Here is a 20,615-nt window from a genome sequence, read left to right as displayed (position 1 = left end):
AAAGGCTAATACCATTCCCACCACGGACCAATACACAGCTCGCAGACTGGTATTTCACCACGTATCTAATTGGCTGTGGTCATGAGAGGCTACGCAGGCCACCTGAGAGCGCGTGGGTCTTTGTTCTCCTTCTGTTGGAGTAAAAGGTCGTGCCACAAAAGAATACTTCAGTCTGCGGAAAAATCGCAGGGCGGTTTTATTTTAAATCCATTGCAAGGAATCGATTTGCAATTCCGCAAATACCAAGAAGGGTGTCACAGGTTTTATTCTGTGGAGGAAGGAATGAACGTAAGTCCTTGTATGACCCAAGTGAAAAATTATTTGAAACTTGCCACTTCTGCCATTAATAGAGTCCCGGTAACTCCTTATAACTAAGACTCTACAAAATAATTCCTTCAGAGCCAAAGACTTGGTTCAGCTTTCACAATGACCCACGTCCAGTAACGGCCCAGGCAAGGCAGGTGGGAATCAAGTGGGTTACTAAGCCAACCTCCGTAGCATTGCTAATGGCAAGCTGCAAGAGGAATGCGATAGGTCTCTAAATATTTTATTAAATGCAAGTAAAGATCACCCTAGTGAATGAGCTCAGAGAAAGCAGATCCGTTGGAATGATTTTCTAGCTTAAGGAGATCTGAAATCTGGTTCCAAATCTGAAACCCCCTTCCAGCTCTCTCCTCCACCAGACACTTCTGTGGGACTGGAAGGAAGTACGCTGCCTCGGGCGCTTTCCTTCCCTGGCCTCCAGTGGGGGCTGCCCTGCTAGCAAAAACCAGAGAGCTTCATGTAAGGGTTGGTTTAAACCAGAATTTAACTTGATGGAGGTGGAGGACAGCTCAAACTGCTCTAAATTGTTCATCAGCTCAGGGCAGGAGAAATCCTTAAGAGAAGATTCCTGTGCCCCCACAGGAGTTTGTTTTCACCGAAGCGGGGTGGGGGTTACAACTGTGCTCTGTGGCAGCATTGCAGGAAAAGACGCAGGAGGCCCCCCAAACCTGTTGGCCCCACGGACAAGCATGGGCACACCCAGCTCATTAACAAGAAACAGACCCCAGCAGTAACAAAACGCCTCTGTGAGAACCGGGTGTTGTGACCAGGGGGCCTGACCAGGGGGCCCTGCTTACTGCCTACCCCAGCCCTTAACTTAGAGGACAAAGTACTCTGCTAATGTGGAGAAAAAGAAAACCAGGCTAGACTTGAATTGGTCTCCATGTCAACCCAAACAGGAGACAGCAGGATTCCAAGCTGCTTTTTCCCTCTGGGATTGTATTAATCAGAAATTACACTTCTATTTTTAGGCAAATTTTTTGAGTTAATCATGTGTAGATAATCACATGCAGATAGATGTATGAAATAATAGAGAGGTCCCTAACACCCTTTACCCAGTTTCTCGCAGATGGTAACGTTCTGTGAAATATCACAATCAGGGCACTGACACTGATACAATCCACGAAGCTCACTCGGATTTCCCCAGCTTAATTCTTACTTGTCTGAGTGTGCAAGCATGCCCCCACATGGGACTCGTAAACTCTCAACAATCCTATTACCCTGTTGGTTGTGTATCCACCACCACAAAGATCCCTCGTGTTTCCTTTTCTAAAGCTAATTTTCAAAAAGCTTTAATGTGCTTTAACCATTGACCTAATAGTATGTATACACTTGGACCAGTGGGTTTTTTCCTAGCATGAACCATACATATTGTTGCCACGCACCAGGGACAGGAGGGCAGGTGTGAACTTTCACTTTCAGTTAGGGCTACAGAGTGAGGGAGAGACCTTCCAAAAGTCCCCAGGCCTTTGAGAGAGCCCAGCTTCGGAAGTCAGAGGCATAAATGAAAAACCACTACGGACTCTGAGCTATTAAAGGATGTGTATTGTTATTCCAGTAATGCTTTGAAAAATACATGTAATCTGGGGTGCCTGAGGGGTTCAGTGGGTTAAGCCTCTGCCTTCATTCAGGTCATGATCCCAGGGTCCTGGGATGGAGCCTCGCATCAGGCTCCTTGCTCAGCGGGAAGCCTGCTTCTCCCTCTCCCAGTGCCCCTGCTTGTGTTCCCTCTCTTGCTGTGTCTCTCCCTGTTAAATAAATAAATATATACATATATATTATATATATAATATTATATATATAATCCTAATGAAGAGAAGATGTACTGATTTATAATAAAAACACAGGAAAAAATTAGAAGAGTCATAAAAATATTGACATTTAGGGGCGCCTGGGTAGCTCAGTGGGTTAAGCCTCTGCCTTCAGCTCAGGTCATGAACTCAGGGTCCTGGGATCAAGGCCCCCATCGGGCTCTCTGCTCAGCGGGGAGCCTGCTTCCTCCTCACTCTCTGCCTGCCTTTCTGCCTGCTTGTGATCTCTGTCTGTCAAATAAATAAATAAAATATTTTAAAAAATAAAAAATAAAATAGGAAACTGAGGCCCAGAGAGGTTAAGTCAATCCTCTGATGTCATAAAGCTACCAAATGGTGATGTCAATCTTAGAAGAGATGCCCAGCAGGGGCAGCAGTTAACATTCACGCAGTTTCTGCTAAGTCCGGGGTATTTAATGTGCTTTTTCCTTAATCCTCACCGAAGCCTGCAGGGTGGGTGCTGTCACGGTGACCGTTCCACAGATGAGAAAACTGAGATGTGAAGGACCCGACCAAGGTCATGGCTGCACAGCAGGACTGCACGTCGGCCAGTCTGGCTTGCGTCCTGAGCTGGAGCCATAGAGGACACAAGGGCGAGGCTGAGGCCAGCACACATCAACAATATTCAGGACCCAGAAACAGAGCAAGAAGCATCTCTGGTGTAGGGCAGAGATCCCCGGCGCCAGGGCTCTGATGCTTAGGTTTCCACAGGAGACTCTACCAAGGTCATGAGGCCCTGGACAAAGCCCTGTAATTTCTTGCGTTCCTCTTCCAAGAAATGAGGGGGCTGGGGTGAGAACACTGAAGTGGGCAAAGAACCAACAATGCCTTTAAACAGTAAGACAAGTATAGGCTGCACCTTCCAAGCACAGACTTTCTAGATATTCAATCTACAAGAGACCATGGTCCTGTTTCTCTCTCCATGGGAACGACATTCCAAAGAGAGGCTCCAATTCTGACCAAAGGAGAGAGAGCACATCAATCCACTTCCACTCAAAGAATGTTGAAAAAACAAACAAACACTAAAGTAAAAGCACAGCCATAAACCTCCATAGTAACATGAACAAACTAGGGTCTAAGTCCTAGGAAGAGAAGTTTAACATGCCCACAGTAGCAAAGCTGATACACCACACACACAGCACCCCTCCTGCAGTATCAAACTAACATGTCTCAAACAGGCAGCAGACTCTGTGTTCACCAGGATGGGAGACCTGCCCCTTCTGAGGCACAGAGAAAACGGGCCGCCCACATTAACGCTGGGCTGGGGCCCAGGGTGTGTGAGGTCCAGCAAGTCCGTTTAAGGAGCCTGGGCTTCCATGATGGGACAGCAGAAGCCGTTCTCAAAGAAAAAGTGTCCACCTAAGAGCTGTATTTCAGAAAAAATTCTGGCTACAGTACAGAGATGTGGGGGGGCGGGGGTAGTCAAGGCTGTTGATTAATCCAAGGCAATCTTAAATGGCTGTTAAATGGAGAGAAGTGGTCTCTCTTGCTCAGAGAGTTAAGAGACAGGATGGGATGGGAGGTAAATCAGAAAGACAGGATTTGGGCTTCTCACTGGAATAGAGGGGACACGGGCACTCCACTTCTTAGGCATACTGTCCCCCACAAAGACAGGTGCATGTGACAGAAGGTCAGAAGCACGATGGGGCAGCCCTAATGCAGTCACTGGCAAGGGGGGCAGCGGCTGAAGTCACTACGGGAATAACGTGCCAGGCAGAGAGCCACGCAACCGCCTGTAGCAGGAGGCCCACAGCAGCAAGGAATGCCTTCCCAAGAGCTAAATCATGGTCTGCAATGAGAGAAGAACCCAGTGCCTATCCTTGGGTGGGCAGGTGAAATCAGTAAGCCAGACTGGAATGAGTGGCCCTCGGCAGGCCAAGCGGAGACAGCAAGGCCTGTACTAGGCTGTCAGCTAACTGGGGGAGGGAGGAGGGTGCAGCTCCTAGGGAGGTGGGGCGGGCAGTTCTGGCTGAAAATCAGCAATGCAAACTTTATGCAAATTAAGCCATGCCCCAGACATTTTTGAGAATAAATGCTGGCAGCCGGTTTACAGTTCCCGTTCATAGACCTGAGATGCCAGCCAAGAAATTTCCAATATCTACAGAGAGTAGGCCCTGAAGAGAGACGAGTGCCTGTCTAATGAGGAGATGCTGTCAGTGGGAAGCTCAGGGTGACCACCTGAGGCCCAAGAGAAACCCCCGCAGGGAAGAAAACAAGGGGCCAGGATCAGCAGGGGTGGGGGATAGGGTGGGACTTCAGGGTCAAATGAGACAGGTAGCAGTGGGAGAAGTGGGCAGGGGTGGGGCAGGCCATGAAGTGGCCAGAGCAGGAGGTCAGACACAGAATTGCAAGCCTGACCAATGGAGTGGAGGGCAAGAAGGTTCCAGCATACGACCCTCTCTCCCGATGAACCCATGCCTTCTCATCACATTAACGGACTCAACAAGGCCCCCTTGACAGATTTGGCCTTATCAGGTTTCTCCAAGAAACTCTGGTTGGCAGTCCTCACTGCTCACTTAGGTACTGCATCGTGGTGGAAAGAGTTTCCTCAAGTTGTGTGAAAAGAGTAGCTCTCATCACTTCTTAACCGAATTTTGGTAACATTTCTCCTGTCAGTTTTACACATATTTGAAGCAAATAAATGAATGTTTTGCACATGTACAAATATATATGTGTATACAGACAAAAGTGCACATATATATGATTAAATTATAAGTGTGTGTGTGTGTGTGTGTGTGTGAGAGAGAGAGAGAGAGAGAGAGCATGTGTGTGTGTGCGCAAGCACCAAGACCTCAGGAGACGTCGCTCCCTTATAACACAAAGACCAAGTCACCAATATCCATGAATGGAGAAAAGATATTCATGACTGCCCATAATATTTGCATTTGGGGTTGTTTGGCTACGTGTTCTAGCTTATTCACAGATCCTTTAATTAATTAGAACATTGCTTTTCAACCTTAGAAACTGCTTCCAAGTCTCCTCCCTGATAAATTCTCCTCTTACCTTAAAATCTTTTAAAAAGTGAATTTTATTTTCTGTAATATTTATAAAAACCCTAAACATATTGAATAAAGCTTTCAATATGCCCAGTTGAGATGGAAGCCGGCAGTTAGGTATCAGGGAAGAGTCCACAAATCAGTGGATTATCCTTCTCTCACTCTGACCAGTAACAGCAGGTGCCAGTTGAAATAGCATCCCTACAGTTGGCCCCCATCCTCCAGGAAGTAAATCTAGTAAGTACTTACTGTCTGTCCTGCCCCCAGGCAAGGCAAGGAGTGGAAGGTTCAGAACCTGAAAGCCACAGGCTAAAAAATTGCCCCTCACCCCTGTGAAATTCTGTGAGTCAGCACTGGGGCTAAGTTTCCAGGCATTACAAAACAAATGTCCTTTATTTAGAGCTTTGTCTAGATGCTTTTGAATTTGGATTGGCTTGGTGCTACATGTGCCTCTTTCCTTCTGCAGGGACTGTCTCTTGCCGCTTCTCCAGCTGGGGCCTTCCTGCTCCTCCCCGAGGCCCAGCAGGACAACAGTCCGCCCGTGTAAAGACTGCGGCTTTCCCAGTCAGCCTTCCCTTGGAAGACAGCAAGCAGACTCCCAGACTAGGCCAATCTGGCAAAGCACCTTGATGAGGGGGACATCTTTTTTTTTTTCTTTTTTTATTTAGTTTATTTGGGAGAGAGCAAGCAGAGCAAGCGAGAAAGAACATGAATGGAGGGGGGGAGCAGGGTCCCTGCTGAGCAGGGAGCCTGATGTGGGGCTCGATGCAGGGACCCTGGGATCATGACCTGAGCCGAAGGCAGAGGCTTAATCTCCAGAGCCAGTCAAGTGCCCCAAAGGCAGGAGGACATCTTTAAATGGCAGCAGCCCCTGTGTGCCTTGGCCACACACGGTGCTGGTGGGTTAGACACCTGTGTTCCCATACTTTATGGCAGAGAAACTCGGGCTCTGAGAAGTCAGATGAATGGCCTAAGGTCACAGACTTGACAAGTCCCTCAGGCCTCTGCACAAGAGAAAGAAAAACCTATGTCTACACAAAACTTGCACACAAATGTTTACAGCAGCATTACTCATGAGAGCCAGAGAGTGGAAACAGCCCAAATGACACTCTCCCCGTGAACATATAAACAGAAAGTGGTACATCTGCCCCCTGGCAAGTTACACAGCTGTAAAAAGGAATGGAGGCTTGGTATACACAGCAAGTGGAGGGACCTCGACAGCCTGCGCTCAGAAGCAGCCCGACACAAAAGACCATACCTTTAGGATGCCTTCCTATGAGGTATCCAGTACAGGCAAATGGGACAGAAAGCAGCTTAGTGGGGGCTGCGGCTGGGAGTGGGAATGGGACTAGCCAGGAAAGGGCATGAGGGAGCTCACACGGGGAGGGCATACACATGTTCTACAGCTGGACTAGGGTGATGGCTGTATCCCTCTGAGAATTTCCTCAAAAGCATTACTGTCCATTTAAAGTAGCTGAGTTTTATGGTATGTAAGCTATACCTCAATATTTTAAGTTACCAAATAGGCAACCACATATACAGGAAATAGGAAGACTCTGCTCCAACCACTGCCTCGTTACGTGGTAGTGTAAAAGCCTTCTTTCACAGCCTCGAACCCTGACCTAGCCTTCCCCAGACCACACAGCAGTAGTCCCCCAGTCCAAACCCGCCATGATCAAAAGCACACAAATGTACTCATCCACCCCCACAGAGACGATCTATGACTTTCACTTGGATACTTGTCATGAAAATGTACTCAGGTGGTAGATCTGTAAGGAAACCAAGTGCCACCTCGGTCCAGTTATGGAAAAGAGGGACTCTGGACGCCCTTTCCCGGCGTCCACTCTCCTCCCAAGTTACAGCCTTGTCCCTGGCACAGCTGTTGTCCTTCCCCTATCTTCAAATTCATTCAGACTTGGCCCAACAGCCCAAGTGGATTAACTACAGACCCATAAGACACACATTATTTGGCTTAAACAAACACACAAAATAAGTATTTTGATGTAGCCCTTGAAGTGGGTATAGGAATAGGGTGATGACCCACCAAAAACAGCCACAGCCTAGGCCATAAAGAACATAATTCTTTTTTTTTTTTTTTAAGATTTTATTTATTTGATACAGAGAGAGAGTAGGCAGAGAGGCAGACAGAGAGAGAGAAAGGAGGAAGCAGGCTCCCTGCTGAGCAGAGAGCCTGGATGCGGGGCTCGATCCCAAGACCCTGGGATCATGACCTGAGCCAAAGGCAGAGGCTGTAACCCACTGAGCCACCCAGGCGCCCCAAGAATGCAATTCTTTAAAAAATATATATATATATATATATATATATGTATATATATATATTTTATTTATTTATTTCATAGAGAGAGCACAACAGGGGGAGTAGCAGGCAGAGAGAAAGGGAGAAGCAGGCTCCCGCTAAGCAGGAATCCTGACTTGGGGCTCCAAAATAGGGGAAGGGCTCCATTCCAGGACCCTGGGATCCTGACCCGAGCCAAAGGCACACACTTAATGACTCAGCCACCCAGTGCCCCAATGAATGTAATTCTTACAAATGGCCCACGTCCCCTCCCACCTGGGCTATAAACATCATAGGAAGGCAGTGGAGCCTTCTTTGGGGACCAACACATAACTGATACTCAAAAAAAGGAAGATTTTTGGCTCATGTCTAACCAGTACGACAGGGAGGGATGAAAACATTAAAGCCTCAGGGTATATCTGGTCACCCCAAGATAAGCAAAGGTCCCAGAGTATCACCTCCCCTTCTCTCCCACGTCCCTGGGGCTGGGGGTGGGGGAAAGAAGCCACTTGGAAAATGGCAGTCTCAAGTCCAATGGGACACAAAGGGATGAGGAAGGAAGCTGCTAAGAAAGAAGCAGCATTCAAAGGAAAGGCATCAACTAATAAGAAGCCGTGGTTTCAGGCCAGAAGCAAATGGGTTGACCAAGGCCACCGCTCCTCTCGGTGTAAAGTGCTGGTTTGTCACCACAGCCCCAGGAGCTGGGCTCCGGGACGGTGTGGTGGCAGAGGCTGGCCTGCTACAACAGCAGTCTGTCCAGTCACCCCCAGTGACTGCGTGTGCACTGTGGATGGGGCAGGGGCAGCACTGCCAAGAGCTCAAACCAGACAATACAGTCTGGTTACATTTCACTGCTCATCACCACCACTCACTACAATGCCAGTGTGACTGTTTTACCGAGTCACTTTCCCTTCCAAGGTGGGCTGAGAGCAGAGCATGGCGGCAAACTCCCGAAGATGCGGGGAAGGAGAAATAAAACACCTACTGAGTATCTACAACATGTCCCCTGCTACCCTGGGCATCTCACAACAGACTGGACTATTTCACTTAAAACCCAGCACAGCTCCACAACGTACAAATGATCCCTATTTAACACACCAGGCAGGGAGGGAAGCCAAGTGGTTTGTCCACTGACATAAGCACGAACTTCTGGATGCCATAAACATCCACCCGACCCTAGGCTGGAACACTCAGTTGGTCTCTGGTGTCCTTCCACGACGGCTCACCACGTCCTGGCACTCTGCCAAGTGCTGGACAGCTATTTCTTCCTTCAGTGTTTACATTCATCCCAGGACAGAAGTATTACTGCTGTCCACCCTTTAGAGATGGAGAAACGCCCCCCCCCCTCACAGAGCTATCATGGGAGGGCCTGATTGCAGCGACACAATGGAGAGTTTAACCACGATCTGCTGAGAAAATGCATGAACCTCAAGCAGGTAAGGAACTTGCATAAACGAGCATGACAGAGAGGACCCAGCAGGAAGTGCCAGGAGAGGCGCTGCTGGAAGCTCAGATACAAGAAGACTGAGGGTGACAAGGGGTTGGGGACAGGGGCCAGAAGTGGGCAGAGCAGCAAAGGGACCCCAAAAGAACACAGGCCCTAGACGAGCCTTGCCCTCGACCTGCCCTGGATTAATGCTGGTCCCTGGACCCCAGTCAGAGGACCACCCCAAGCAAAGGACATCGCTGGAGGCCTGCATGGGTGGCCATGGATACCACTAACCAAACCCTAGGCTGGAGGCCAAGGTCATGAACACCAAGAGCAAACAGTGCTGAACCAGTACTGATAAGCTGGGTCAGCTCCTTCCTCCTGTGTGACCTACAGCAGAGAGTCCTACACGGCTTGCTCACATGCTGCCGGCCATCCTGTGTCAACACAGACACCAGGGCGGGACCCTGATGGCGCCTGCTCTGGGGCAGACGTCACAAACACCTCCCATCCAGCACCCTCCACGCAGCCGGCAATTTCCCTCTCAAACTGGAGGAATGTGCCGTTGGTGCTGCCTCTCAGCCTGCGCCTTTGAACCAGCTGGAGAATTGGCACAGCCCAGCAGGGTGCCACCATGCACAGAGTCCCCTGGCCGGAGGCTCTCCATCAAACCCTTGCTACGTTCCTACTGTCAACTGGTGTTTTCTCCAACTCTGCTTTTCCAGATGACCGTATCTGGTTAGTGCTCGTCACCTGAAAACTGCCATTTGTGCAAAGCACGGATGGGGCCACTTCCGTCCTGGCCATCAGCAGGGTCCAGCCCTGCTGGACTTCACTCCAGCAGCACTTCACCAGAAGCCCAGCACTCCTAGAACATCACTCCAGCAGCACTGAGCCCTGCCCCTGACCCCTGCCCACTCTCAGCCCGAGCAGAGGGGACTGCAGCAAACAAGCAGAGGCCTCCTTCAAGAATGACACGCAGCCCAAACCTGCTTTGGGTCAATGCTGTTTCTGTGCTCTTCAAGTCCTCAGTGGCCGGGAGACACAGAACCCAGCCCTGGTCCAGCAGGCACCAGGACTAAGGCTCCTCTGTAGCCCGTGGGCTCAGAAAACCAAAACCTGCTGAGGGCACCAGGTAAACCCCAGAGAATTCCATATGCTCTTTTCCGATCCTGCCACCTGCCAGGGACGGGGTGAGAAACTTTGCAGTTGGGTAACAGCCCCAAGGAATGTCCAGATGAGAAAAAAAGTTACGAAATCAGGATTCCTTAGGCACTCCCTTGAGAAAGTGGTAGGAATCTGCCATACAGCAAACCACAAGGAAATGACCACAAAATTTCACTCTTCACCAGTGTTTTCCTGGTGCCAGTGCCAGCACCCCGCTCGGCGCGGAGAGCGGGGCACAACCTAGAACTTCACTCCAGCAGCACTGAGGCCTGCCCCCACCCTGATCCCTGCCCATTCTCAGCCCGAGCAGAGGAGACTGCGGCAAACAAGCAGAGGCCTCCTTCAAGAATGCCACGAAGCCCAAACCTGCTTCGGGTCAATGCCGTCTCTGCACTGTTCAAGTCCTCAGTGGCCGGAAGACACAGAACCCAGACATCTCCCAGGAGGACGGCGAGCACCAAGCCCCCCCTCACAGCTGTCTGGTGTGAACAAGCTGCTTCTCTTGGGAGCACCCTCCCCATGAGTTAGAACCATTACATGAGGAGAGGCCAGGAAGGGCCTTCAACTCCATTAGCTTTACGCCTGGGTGTGGTGGAAGGCAGACCCCAGGCAGGATGACGGTGGGGAAACCCAGGTCCGGGACAACCCAGGTCAGGGACAACCCAGCTCAGCCTCTGTTGTGCGGACAGCAAATGGGAGGAGCATTTATTTCAAAGGCTGTTTTGAAGGTTAAAGGGGGACATTGGAAGGTGCCTATCACCCCCGCGAGGTGACCGAAGAGAATAAATGTGTCCCAGACCCACAGCTATCAGAGCAATCCAGCACTTCTTTTAGGTCAGTTTACAGGGAAGAAAACCACCTAAACCAGCTCAGAATCCAGGGAACAGTCCAGTCCACATCCTGCACATAATTTCATTACCCAAGAGCACTTCTCTTCCACATACAGGATGTGCTTTCCATCTTGTTTTGCTTTCAAGACACAGGCAGTACGACAGCGCTGGAGAAAAGCAAGAGCCTGTCCAGCAAGTGGCTTGCTCCAGGACACGGGACTGGCTCCAGAAACCAAACCTGTCAAACCAAACCGCCGTCTTCTGATCCATGCCCCAGACTTCCTGCAGCCGGGAGCCAGTCTCATGAATTTCATTTTACAAAGAAAAGGAAGCACACTGGCAATAAATTGTCTTTCTTTGGAGCTCACTGTCTTGAAATTATTGTGAACACTTCACCCCTCCAGGACTCTTGAGCATTTTATTGGAGAAAGGAAGGCAATGGAATGGGAAGGAACAAAAGAGAATTTAAGTCTATGAGAGGAAAATTAAGTCTATGAGATGGCAAATACAGAGCAGTGCCCCCCCCTTGAATGTGATCTTCAAGTAGGGGACCTGTGTTGGGGGATGCCAAAAAAAGATGTGACCACCTTCAGGTGATCTGTGAGCCGGACCTGGGCACTCAGAGGCTCCCTGTCCCCTCCCTATCCTTGGAATGTGGGTTCTGCTGGCCTTTCCTGCTCCCAGAGGCCATTTCAAGGTTAAAGACTTGAGATGGTAAAGTAGTGTTAAGAACACCTGCACAGTATACGTGACTAAACCCTGTTAAAGCTTCTCTATAAACTAAGGTTTGGCAGGCAGGTGTGGGGACCCACTGTCTTCCAGCTGCCCAAGGCAAGCCTCCTACGGAAGTTCTCTTTGCTTGTAAAACCTGCCACCTACCAATCTGGAGTGGCCTGCCTCCTCCTTCATCTCTAGCTACCCACGGGGGAATGGGGGCGGGTTTCAGATTACACCCAGGAAGCTCTGGAAAGGGTTGCGAACCAACACCCATGGTTATCTATGAAACATGGCCCAGCACAGGGCAATGTACTTCGGAATCAGCCAGAGGGCATGTTAAAACCCAGTCTGCCGGGCCCCACCCCAGGGTGTCTGGCTCAGCAAGTCCCCACATTCGGGGACAGGGCCCGAGAATGTGCATTTCTAACACAATCCTGGGTGATGCTGATGCTACTGGGCAGGAACCCACTTTGACAGCTGCTAGCACAATGGTTTAAGATTAGAGGGCCCCTGAGCCATTCTACATAGGTTGAAATCACTTACTAGCTCCACGACTCTGGACAAGGTCAAATAAGTTTCCTCTTATAAACTGGTGAAATGGAAATGGTAACAGCGCTTCACCACATATGGTTGTTTTAAGGATGAAATGGACAGACCCATAGAAAGTACTTAGAAAGGTGCCCGGCCCAAGCAGTAAATACAAGACAAACACTGGGTCTCATCACCATCATCAGCTCAGAGTTTTTGCCTTAAGGTTAAAAATGCAGATATAGGAAACATTTTCAATACAACATTTTTTCTTCTCTTGCTCCAGAACCTGATATAGTCTTTAATTTAGAATCGTATGGTTCAATGAGTGGTTTCTAAAATCATCCTGCTCTGCTTTACAGCGACCGCTCATCCCACACTTTAATCCACATGGGAAACCTTGGAAGATCTTGTTAAAAAATGGGTTGTGATTCTGTGGGTCTGGGGCCCAAGAATGTGCATTTCTAACCAGGTCCCAGGTGATATGGGCACAGGGACTGCAGGCTACAGTCCCACAGCTGTAAGGGACAGCAGCTGATCCAGGTAAACCTACAAGAACACACGGATGTCTTTCTCCTGAGTATTTCAGGAACCTGACTCATGTGCAGTCCCCATCGGCCAGACACTTCTCCATCCACCTCCACTATCTCCTCTGTGAAAGGGCCAGGCAGGACACCTAGCCTTAGCACAGAGTCCCCTGGCTCTCTCCTGGCTGTCCCCTTTCCCTGCTTTCTCCAAAGTAATGCTTTTAACTGTCCAGCAGGAAAAATGTTAGTATCTTCAGGACAGAAACCTCAAAAGAGAAACTTTTGCTATATGGCTGATTATAAATAATTTCTAAAGAAAGGTTTTGTTGAGACATGAAAAGAGATCATCACAGAGCATTATTTTGAAAAGGTATTCACACTGATTTTACTCAAGACCTAAGGAACAGACATGCAGTCACCATTGAAACATCCAGGTGCACCATAAAAATCCCTTTCTCTGGGATCTCTCTGGGTTGTAGGCGAAAGTCAAAGAAGACCAACTAGGAAACTCGCACCAAGCCTTCGGGCCTATCCTTAATTTAACACTCTCCTGCTTGTCCAAAAGCAGCATCCCTCTGATAAAGCCTAAAGGTGGGTTCCCAAGGCGACTTCAACATCAGCCCTTGTACTTTTCTATTTGGAATAATCCTTAGGGGCACGTGGGTGGCTCAGCGAGTTAAAGCATCCGACTCTTGATCTCAGCTCAGGCCTTGACCTCAGGTGTTAAGTTCAGACTCCACGGTGAGCTCCACGCTGGGCATGGAGACTTTAACCACTCTGGGGCACCTAGGTGGCTCAGTTGGTTAAGGACAGACTCTTGATTTCAGCTCAGGTTATTGTCTCAGGGTAATGGCCCCCACTCAGCAGGGAGTCCACTTGAGAGTCTTTCCACCCCTAACTACCCAGCTCCTCCCCCCCACCACTCACACTCTCTCTCAAATAAATAATTCTTTGAAAGAAAGAAAGAGAAAAAAAGAAAGAAGGAATCCTAAGTTGTGGGGGGTTTTTTAAGTCCCTATTGGCGGGGGGATGGGATAACTGGGCGACGGGCATTAAGGAGGGCACTTGATGGAAGGAGCACTGGGTGCTGTATGTAACTGATGAATCACTGAATTCTACCCCTGAAACTAATAATACCCTATACCTTAATTAACTGAATTTAAATGTAAAAAGTAATAAGTAAAAATAACGCCGGCACAAAAACATACTTTATTTAATAATGACTCGGTCTCTTGCCCATTAATTTACCAAAACCCAAACAGCTACAAGAAAACGACTAAACCTCTTAAAAAAGAGTACTGGGATGCCACTAAGGGAAAAACAACCAACCAGACAACTACTGATACTTGCAATAACATGTATGAATTGGTTAAGCAACAGAAGCCTGACAAACTAATGCCCAATACTGATTCCATCTACATAGATCAAGAACAAAGGAGCAAACAGATCAAAGATGACAGAAGCCAGGACAGCAGCCTCCCTCCTGGGGTACAAGGGGCCTCCTCAGGTGCTGGACGTGCTGCGTGTGGTTTTACACGGAGATCGTTACAAGCCACTCACCATGTAAGATCTGTATACTGGAAGTTACACGCCAATAGGAAAACAGAAGAGTGCTGTGAGATGAGTGAAACAGCCAGTGAGACACTAACAGGGAAAGGATCAGATTGGAACAAAGTGTAGAATTTACCCTCTTCCAAGAGGTCCAGGCTTTCATGCTGTTCACGGGAGGTTTTCCTCTCTTCATCCTGGTAGTCATACTCAAAGTACTCTTCTTCCCTTCCCACATCTCTCAGGGACATTGCTGAAGTCACCCCAAAGCCCAAACATTGCCCTAACAGGTGGTTCTTGGGGTAGCACCCAGCCGTCTACCCAGAGGAGCCACTGGAGCCCGGACCCCTGGGGCACATGCTGGGCCCTGGACGGGGTAGAGGACATTCCCTGGCTGAGCTGGAGTGGAAGGTGTGCACAGGGAATTAGCCCAGCGTCACTCAGGACAGACCCGGAAGGGGGTGGCTCCCAGGAGCTGGGAGGAGGGACAGTGTGGGGCGGGGCAGGGCAAAAGCACCTGCCAGAATAGGAATGCCCTGCCTGCCCCAGGTAACCCTGGCAGGTGCTGTCGACTCAGAGGGGAGGCCGGCAGGCAGGTGCAGGACTTTAGGTTAAGCTTTCCACCTCCAGATCCTTCTCCCCACTCTTACTCCCCCGGGAAGCAATGAGGAATGGTAGCTCCCTGGAAGTTTCATAGCAACTGCGCCCAGCAATACTAAACAAGCCTGAAGCAGGTACACCTGTCTAAAGGTAGGACTCCAGCAGAGGAGCTGCCCTGATGAGTAACTGCCTAATGCCCTCAGATGAGAGAATTTTGGTGGGTGTGCTCCAGAAGCAGAGACCGACCTGCCTTTTTTTTTTCTTTTCCCTAAGATTTTATTTATTTGTTTGAGGGCCAGCAGGAGCAGGGGAGAGGTGAAGAGGGAGAGAGAGAAGCAGACTCCCTGCTAAGCAGGGAGCCCGTTGCGGGGCTGGATCCTAGGACCCTGAGATCATGACCTGAGCCAAGAGCAGAGCCTTAACTGACCAACCCACCCAGGTACCCTCGAGCCCAGTGTGACTTTGGCAACAGCCTGACACAGTGCTGGACGGAAAAGGGAGTAATCACTGATTTCTAGCATAAGGAAAAAAAGACATGGCAATCACCATTACCTGTTTTAAGCTTCATTCAGTCTCTCTTCAGTAATAATACACGGCCTTTGTTGTTTTTAAATCCGCATTTTATAACCTTCACTGTCATTTTAAATCTGTGTGTTCACAGTCAGATTTACAAATTCTAATTGCTAGGATGAAGGGGGGATGGGAAAAGCATCTAAAACCGAATAATTTACAATGTCGCCTGGAAGAAGAATCCATGGTTTAATTGTGTCTCAGTACCAATTCCTCGGCACTGTCTGATTCTGCCTCTGACAGTGGAAGTGGCAGGTTCTTCCATCAAACCCACCGGAAGGTGGCCCCGAGCGCTGGCAGCTAAGGACTGCAGCACATTCTGCAATTTTCATGCCTCCGCCACCTCCCAGCTACACTGTGGCGGGCGTCCCTGCTCCAAAAAGCAAAAGCAGGAGACCTAAGACCGCTGTCTACCGATTCACCTCCCCCAGGGAACCTCGAGGGCAGCTAGCAGAGCCCTGGCCAGGCCATCACTGCAGAATTCCCTGCCCAGGGGCGGGTGCCTGGTCTCATTTGGCTTTGGATCCGCAGGGCTGAAGATCCCATTTTGGCAGCTAAAGAGGTCTGCTACGTTGAATTGCTACCTCCACAAAAATGAATAGAAGACCATATGAGTGTCTCAAATAGCAAACCAGAATGCAAGGAAAATGCTATTTAAAAATAAAACCCAGCATTGTCTGGTTAATATTTCGGAAACCTGGAAATGATTACTATGTTGTACAACATTAAAGAGGTATTCTTTATGAAAAGGAGGCTTAGCAGAAATTCAGTGGCAAGGGGTTTAAAATCACATTTTGCATAAGCTTTAAATACAATGTTTAGGAGGACACACACTTCGGGGGTGGGGGGGATGCCATTTAATCTCAATAAATGGCATCAAATTGGGCTTAATTCAATTCAAATGACAGTGAGTCTGAAGCCCTGTTGAGGGAGAAAGGGAAGGAGGATCTCCACCTTGCGCATTATTCATTCAGCAAATATCAGACTGACTGTAAGATGTGTAGGATACTGTACTGGGCCACGGTGTGTACAAATGACAACAAAAGCTGATCTCATGTGTTTGAAAATACTCTCAGGGATGACTCATCACCAAGTTGTTTCTAACTCAGCCTTTAACTCAAATCTAGGCTATCTTTAACAAAAGATGTCCAAGTCTATATATATTACATAATAAACACTGAGGACACAGCATTTTGAACACAAAACCAGACTCTTTGTGTCACCCCGTATTTCTGGATTTAGTCCTTCAGGATATTCCCTGCCTCCCACAGCAAATCTCTCCTCCCCTTCCTCCCCCACCCCGCCCCCACCAGGGATGCCAAGGAGTTCTCAAACCTGAACCACACCTGCATACATTTCAAGATTAAAGGCAGAGATGGACCCAAGAACTTCTCTGACGGAGTAATTTCTTCAAAAACCCAAACAAGAAAGCCCAGCAATCCCTGTGCCAAGTGGGAGATCCTAGACAGACCTCCACATGGAGCTTGGCCCCAGAAAGAATCAAGTAGCAAGGGTGTGTGCGTCCTAAAGGCAAGGACCTGACACTGGGGCCCCGGAGGAGAGGGGCAGGACTGAACTCCGGACGGTGGCTGGGAACACTGGACAGGAAGGTAGAGGGCTTCCTTCTGGGAGGGTCTCTCTCCAGATCCACTCAACATACCATCAGAGACATCACTGTCCCAAAGCTCTACCATGCACTGACCCAAGAGAGGCCACAAGCCACTGGGGCCATTTACATTCAAATTTAAATTGATTAAAATTAAATAAAATCCAAAATCCAAGTCCTGCTAGCCACATTTCTGGTGCTCCAGAGCCACAGGTGGCTAGCCTACCATCCTGGAAGACACGCACAGAACGTTTCCACTGTCCCAAGTCCCACCGGGCAGCTTCCTTCCAGAGGGTGCCCCTTCCTTTCAAGATGTGAGCTGTACACCTTCTGACCTCCATGGTCTGTGCCTCGCCGACAGCCCCCTGCCCACCTTGACCCCACTGCACCCCCTTGCCGCGAGTGTTCTTCTGTCCTCTCCTCCCATACCATCCACCAGGCAGACTTCTCTCAGTGCTCCAAGCACCCCACCTCCAACTTCTTGGTCCACTGGAGCAGAGCCCCCATTATTGAGGGTCATAGTCCAAGGACCTTGCTATGCCATTAAAAAAAAATAAGAGAAACGTCATGCTCAAAACCTGGGCTCTGGGCTTGCATGGACATCTGAGGGAGGACATCACCACTACTTTCCCAAAGCCAGTGATAAGATCGAGCAGTTACTTTATGCATTTGTACTTAATTCTTTTTTTTTTTTTTTTTAACTCACTTTTACAGCCATTCAGAAGGGTGCTATGTCTGGAAAGGGAAAAACCATCACCCACTCCCAAAGGTTCATCCCACAATAAGCAAAAGATGAACACATGTGGGCCTGTTTGCGTTGTTTGACACAAAGCGCAGGAACTTTAGAAAATCATCTCGAAACCTAGGAACAGTTTTCCAATGAATGCTTGCAATACCTCTAACAAAACTTTACTCCCAAACAAGCTACCACCCCCGACCTTGGGGTGGCATTGTAGAGGTCACTGCAGTTAAGCGAGGAACAGAGCCCCCATGATGGCTCCCATGTAGTGTCACCAACTTTTCACTATGGAGTAAGAAGCCCAAGGAACAATGTCTTTAGTCATCCACCGGAGCTTCGCTGTGATAAGACAGCATGAGCGAAACCACCCCCAACCCCGACACTCACAACTACAATGTCGTACAGCTGGCAATGAGGGTGCACGGGTACAAGAGAGACTAGCAAGAAACAGGTGGTAAAGATACTACACTTTGGGGCACCTGGGTGGCTCAAGCGGCGAAGCATCTGCCTTCTGTTCAGGTCATGATGCCAGAGTCCTGGGATCGAGCCCTGGAGCCCTCATCGGCTCCCTATTCAGCGGGACATCTGCTTCTCCCTCTGACCATCCCCTCTATCACACTGACTCTCTCTCTTTCAAATAAATAAAATCTTAAAAAAAAAAAAAGAAAGAAAGATACTATACCCTGTTCAATATGCCACTCCCCTTCTGAAAAGGATTTTATTTATTTATTTTAGATTTTTTAATTTATTTGACACAGAGAGAGAGATCACAAGTAGACAGAGAGGCAGGCGGGGGAAGTGGGGGGGAGCAGGCTCCCTGCTGAGCAGAGAGCCTGATGTGGAGCTCAATCCCAGGATCCTGAGATCATGACCTATGACCTGAGCCGAAGGCAGAGGCTTAACCCACTGAGCCACCCAGGCGCCCCCGAAAGGGATTTTTTTTTTTAAAAAACATACTAATTAGGCTATTTCTGAGAAAATAAAATTAAGCACTGACCTAGCACATCACTATTTACAGAAGCTTTTTACAGTTGACCCTTGAACAACATGGGTTTGAAGTGGGTGGGTCCACTGATATGTGGATTTTTTTCAATAAATGCAGCACGTACTGTATGTATATTTTCTCTTGCTTATGATTTTCTTAATAACATTTTCTTTTCTCTAGCTTACTTGATTCTAAGATTACTGCAATGGACAGACAAACACGTGTATATCATACAGGTACGTGTCAACTGACTATGTTATTTGCAATAGCTAATAGCAGTTAAGTTTTGAGGGAGTCAAAAGTTCTACACAGATTTTTTTATTGTATGGGGGTCAGTACCCCAAATCCCACGTTGTTCAAGGCTCAGCTGTGGCTCTGGTCAGTGTGGCTGACTCTCTTCACTATGGCTCAACTACTCTTCACTAAGGCTTTGGTCAGTGTGGCTATCCCCACCTTTCAGATGGGGCATCTGAGCTGACAGGGACTCAGAGGTCCCAAGATGTGCCCAAACCACACAGCCATACAGAGTGCTAAACGGGCCTCGGACAGAAAACTCCAGGCCAGTGCACTTTCTGGCAATCTCTGTACTTGTACAGTCATTGCTCATGTACATTAAAGACACACACTTGGGGCGCCTGGGTATCTCAGTGGGTTAAAGCCTCTGCCTTGCATGGGCTCTCTGCTCAGCAGGGATCCTATTTCCTCCTTTCTCTCAGCCTGCCTCTCTGCCTACCTGTGATCTCTGTCTGTCAAATAAATAATAAAATCTTCAATAAATAAATAAATAAAGACACACACTTGAACCCGAGACGTTTTTAAATATTAAAAAGGCCTGTTTCTAAAAACATACTTTAAAAAAAAAAAAAGTGACCAGTGTAGCCAAGAAACAACATAGGATTCTGTGACAGATCTAAAGAATTACTTTCCAGAGCCTGGGGTTGGTCTCCACGGACATTGGGACAGTTTCCCAAACACACCCGATATAAAGAATCACCTAAAGCACGTGCTAAAAATTCAGATTTCTCAGGACCTCTCTGGATCTGGAGTCAATCTGAGAATCTTCTTTTTAAATATGTGGGTGATTTTCATCATCTGGCAGGCTTTAGATGGGGGACACATCCATCGTGGCTAGCTGGGGCTGTCTGACACTGCAGTTTAAAACCGTAGGCCCTCATTTATCTGCCCGAATTCCACGAAGGAGATGCTATACTGTTGAGGGCTGGTTGTTTCGAATCTCTAGAAATGACTTCAAGATGCTGGGCAACCAACCTCTCTAATTTCTTATTATTCTAAGCCCCTACCCCATGCCCCTTGTTATGCCCTCTGGGGTCTCACTGTTTTTGGTTGGGGCGGGTGGGGAAGGTGGTATGTGAGAATCCGTAACTGAGACCAAAACAGGGGAAGGATACGGCATTCAACACCAAATAAAGCTCTCCTAAACCTCAGAGGGAAAAGAGATTAGCAGCTATTTTTTATTCCAATTTGTTTTTTAAAGATTTTATTTATTTATTTGACAGACAGAGATCACAAGTAGGTAGAGAGGCAGGCAGAGAGAGAGAGAGGAGGAAGCAGGCTTTCTGCGGAGCAGACAGCCCGATGTGGGGCTCGATCCCAGGACACTGGGATTCTGGCCAGAGCCGAAGGCAGAGAGGGGTACTAACTGTCCTACGGTCCACACTCCCACCCATATATATATATATACACATTACTTTCCAGTGCTAACCCTCCAATGCGAGTGTGAGTCAGTAACGCTGACATACATGATGATTTTGCATCTTTCTCAAAACATTTGACTCCTCTTTTGTTATTAATATGGAAAGTTCCCTGGAAGTTCCCCTCATTAATGATTCAAATGCCAAATGATAAGAGAGACAAGCCATGTGAGGTGTCTACTCCTACCTGCCCCCCCCCCCCCCCCCCCCCCCCCCCCCCCCCCCCCCCC

General features: G+C 48.5%; 1 protein-coding gene across 9 annotated transcripts in view; it reads right to left on the bottom strand.

Moving 5' to 3' along the window:
• TRAK1 (trafficking kinesin protein 1) overlaps positions 1-20,615 on the bottom strand; it is a 118,974-nt gene that overhangs the window by 45,231 nt on the left and 53,128 nt on the right. The window contains exon 1 of one of the 9 annotated variants that reach the window (XM_059390731.1): positions 14,313-14,565. The exons of the other annotated variants lie outside the window; for them this stretch is intronic. Coding sequence (XP_059246714.1) covers positions 14,313-14,424 — 112 coding nt within the window. The 5' untranslated portion in view covers positions 14,425-14,565. Of the gene's footprint in view, positions 1-14,312; positions 14,566-20,615 lie in introns of those variants that run through there. 9 annotated transcript variants of the gene reach the window in all.

Source organism: Mustela nigripes, chromosome 2 (genome assembly GCF_022355385.1).
Source record: "Mustela nigripes isolate SB6536 chromosome 2, MUSNIG.SB6536, whole genome shotgun sequence".
In the NCBI taxonomy this organism is placed as follows: domain Eukaryota; kingdom Metazoa; phylum Chordata; class Mammalia; order Carnivora; family Mustelidae; genus Mustela; species Mustela nigripes.
This window is presented reverse-complemented; position numbering and strand designations above follow the sequence as displayed.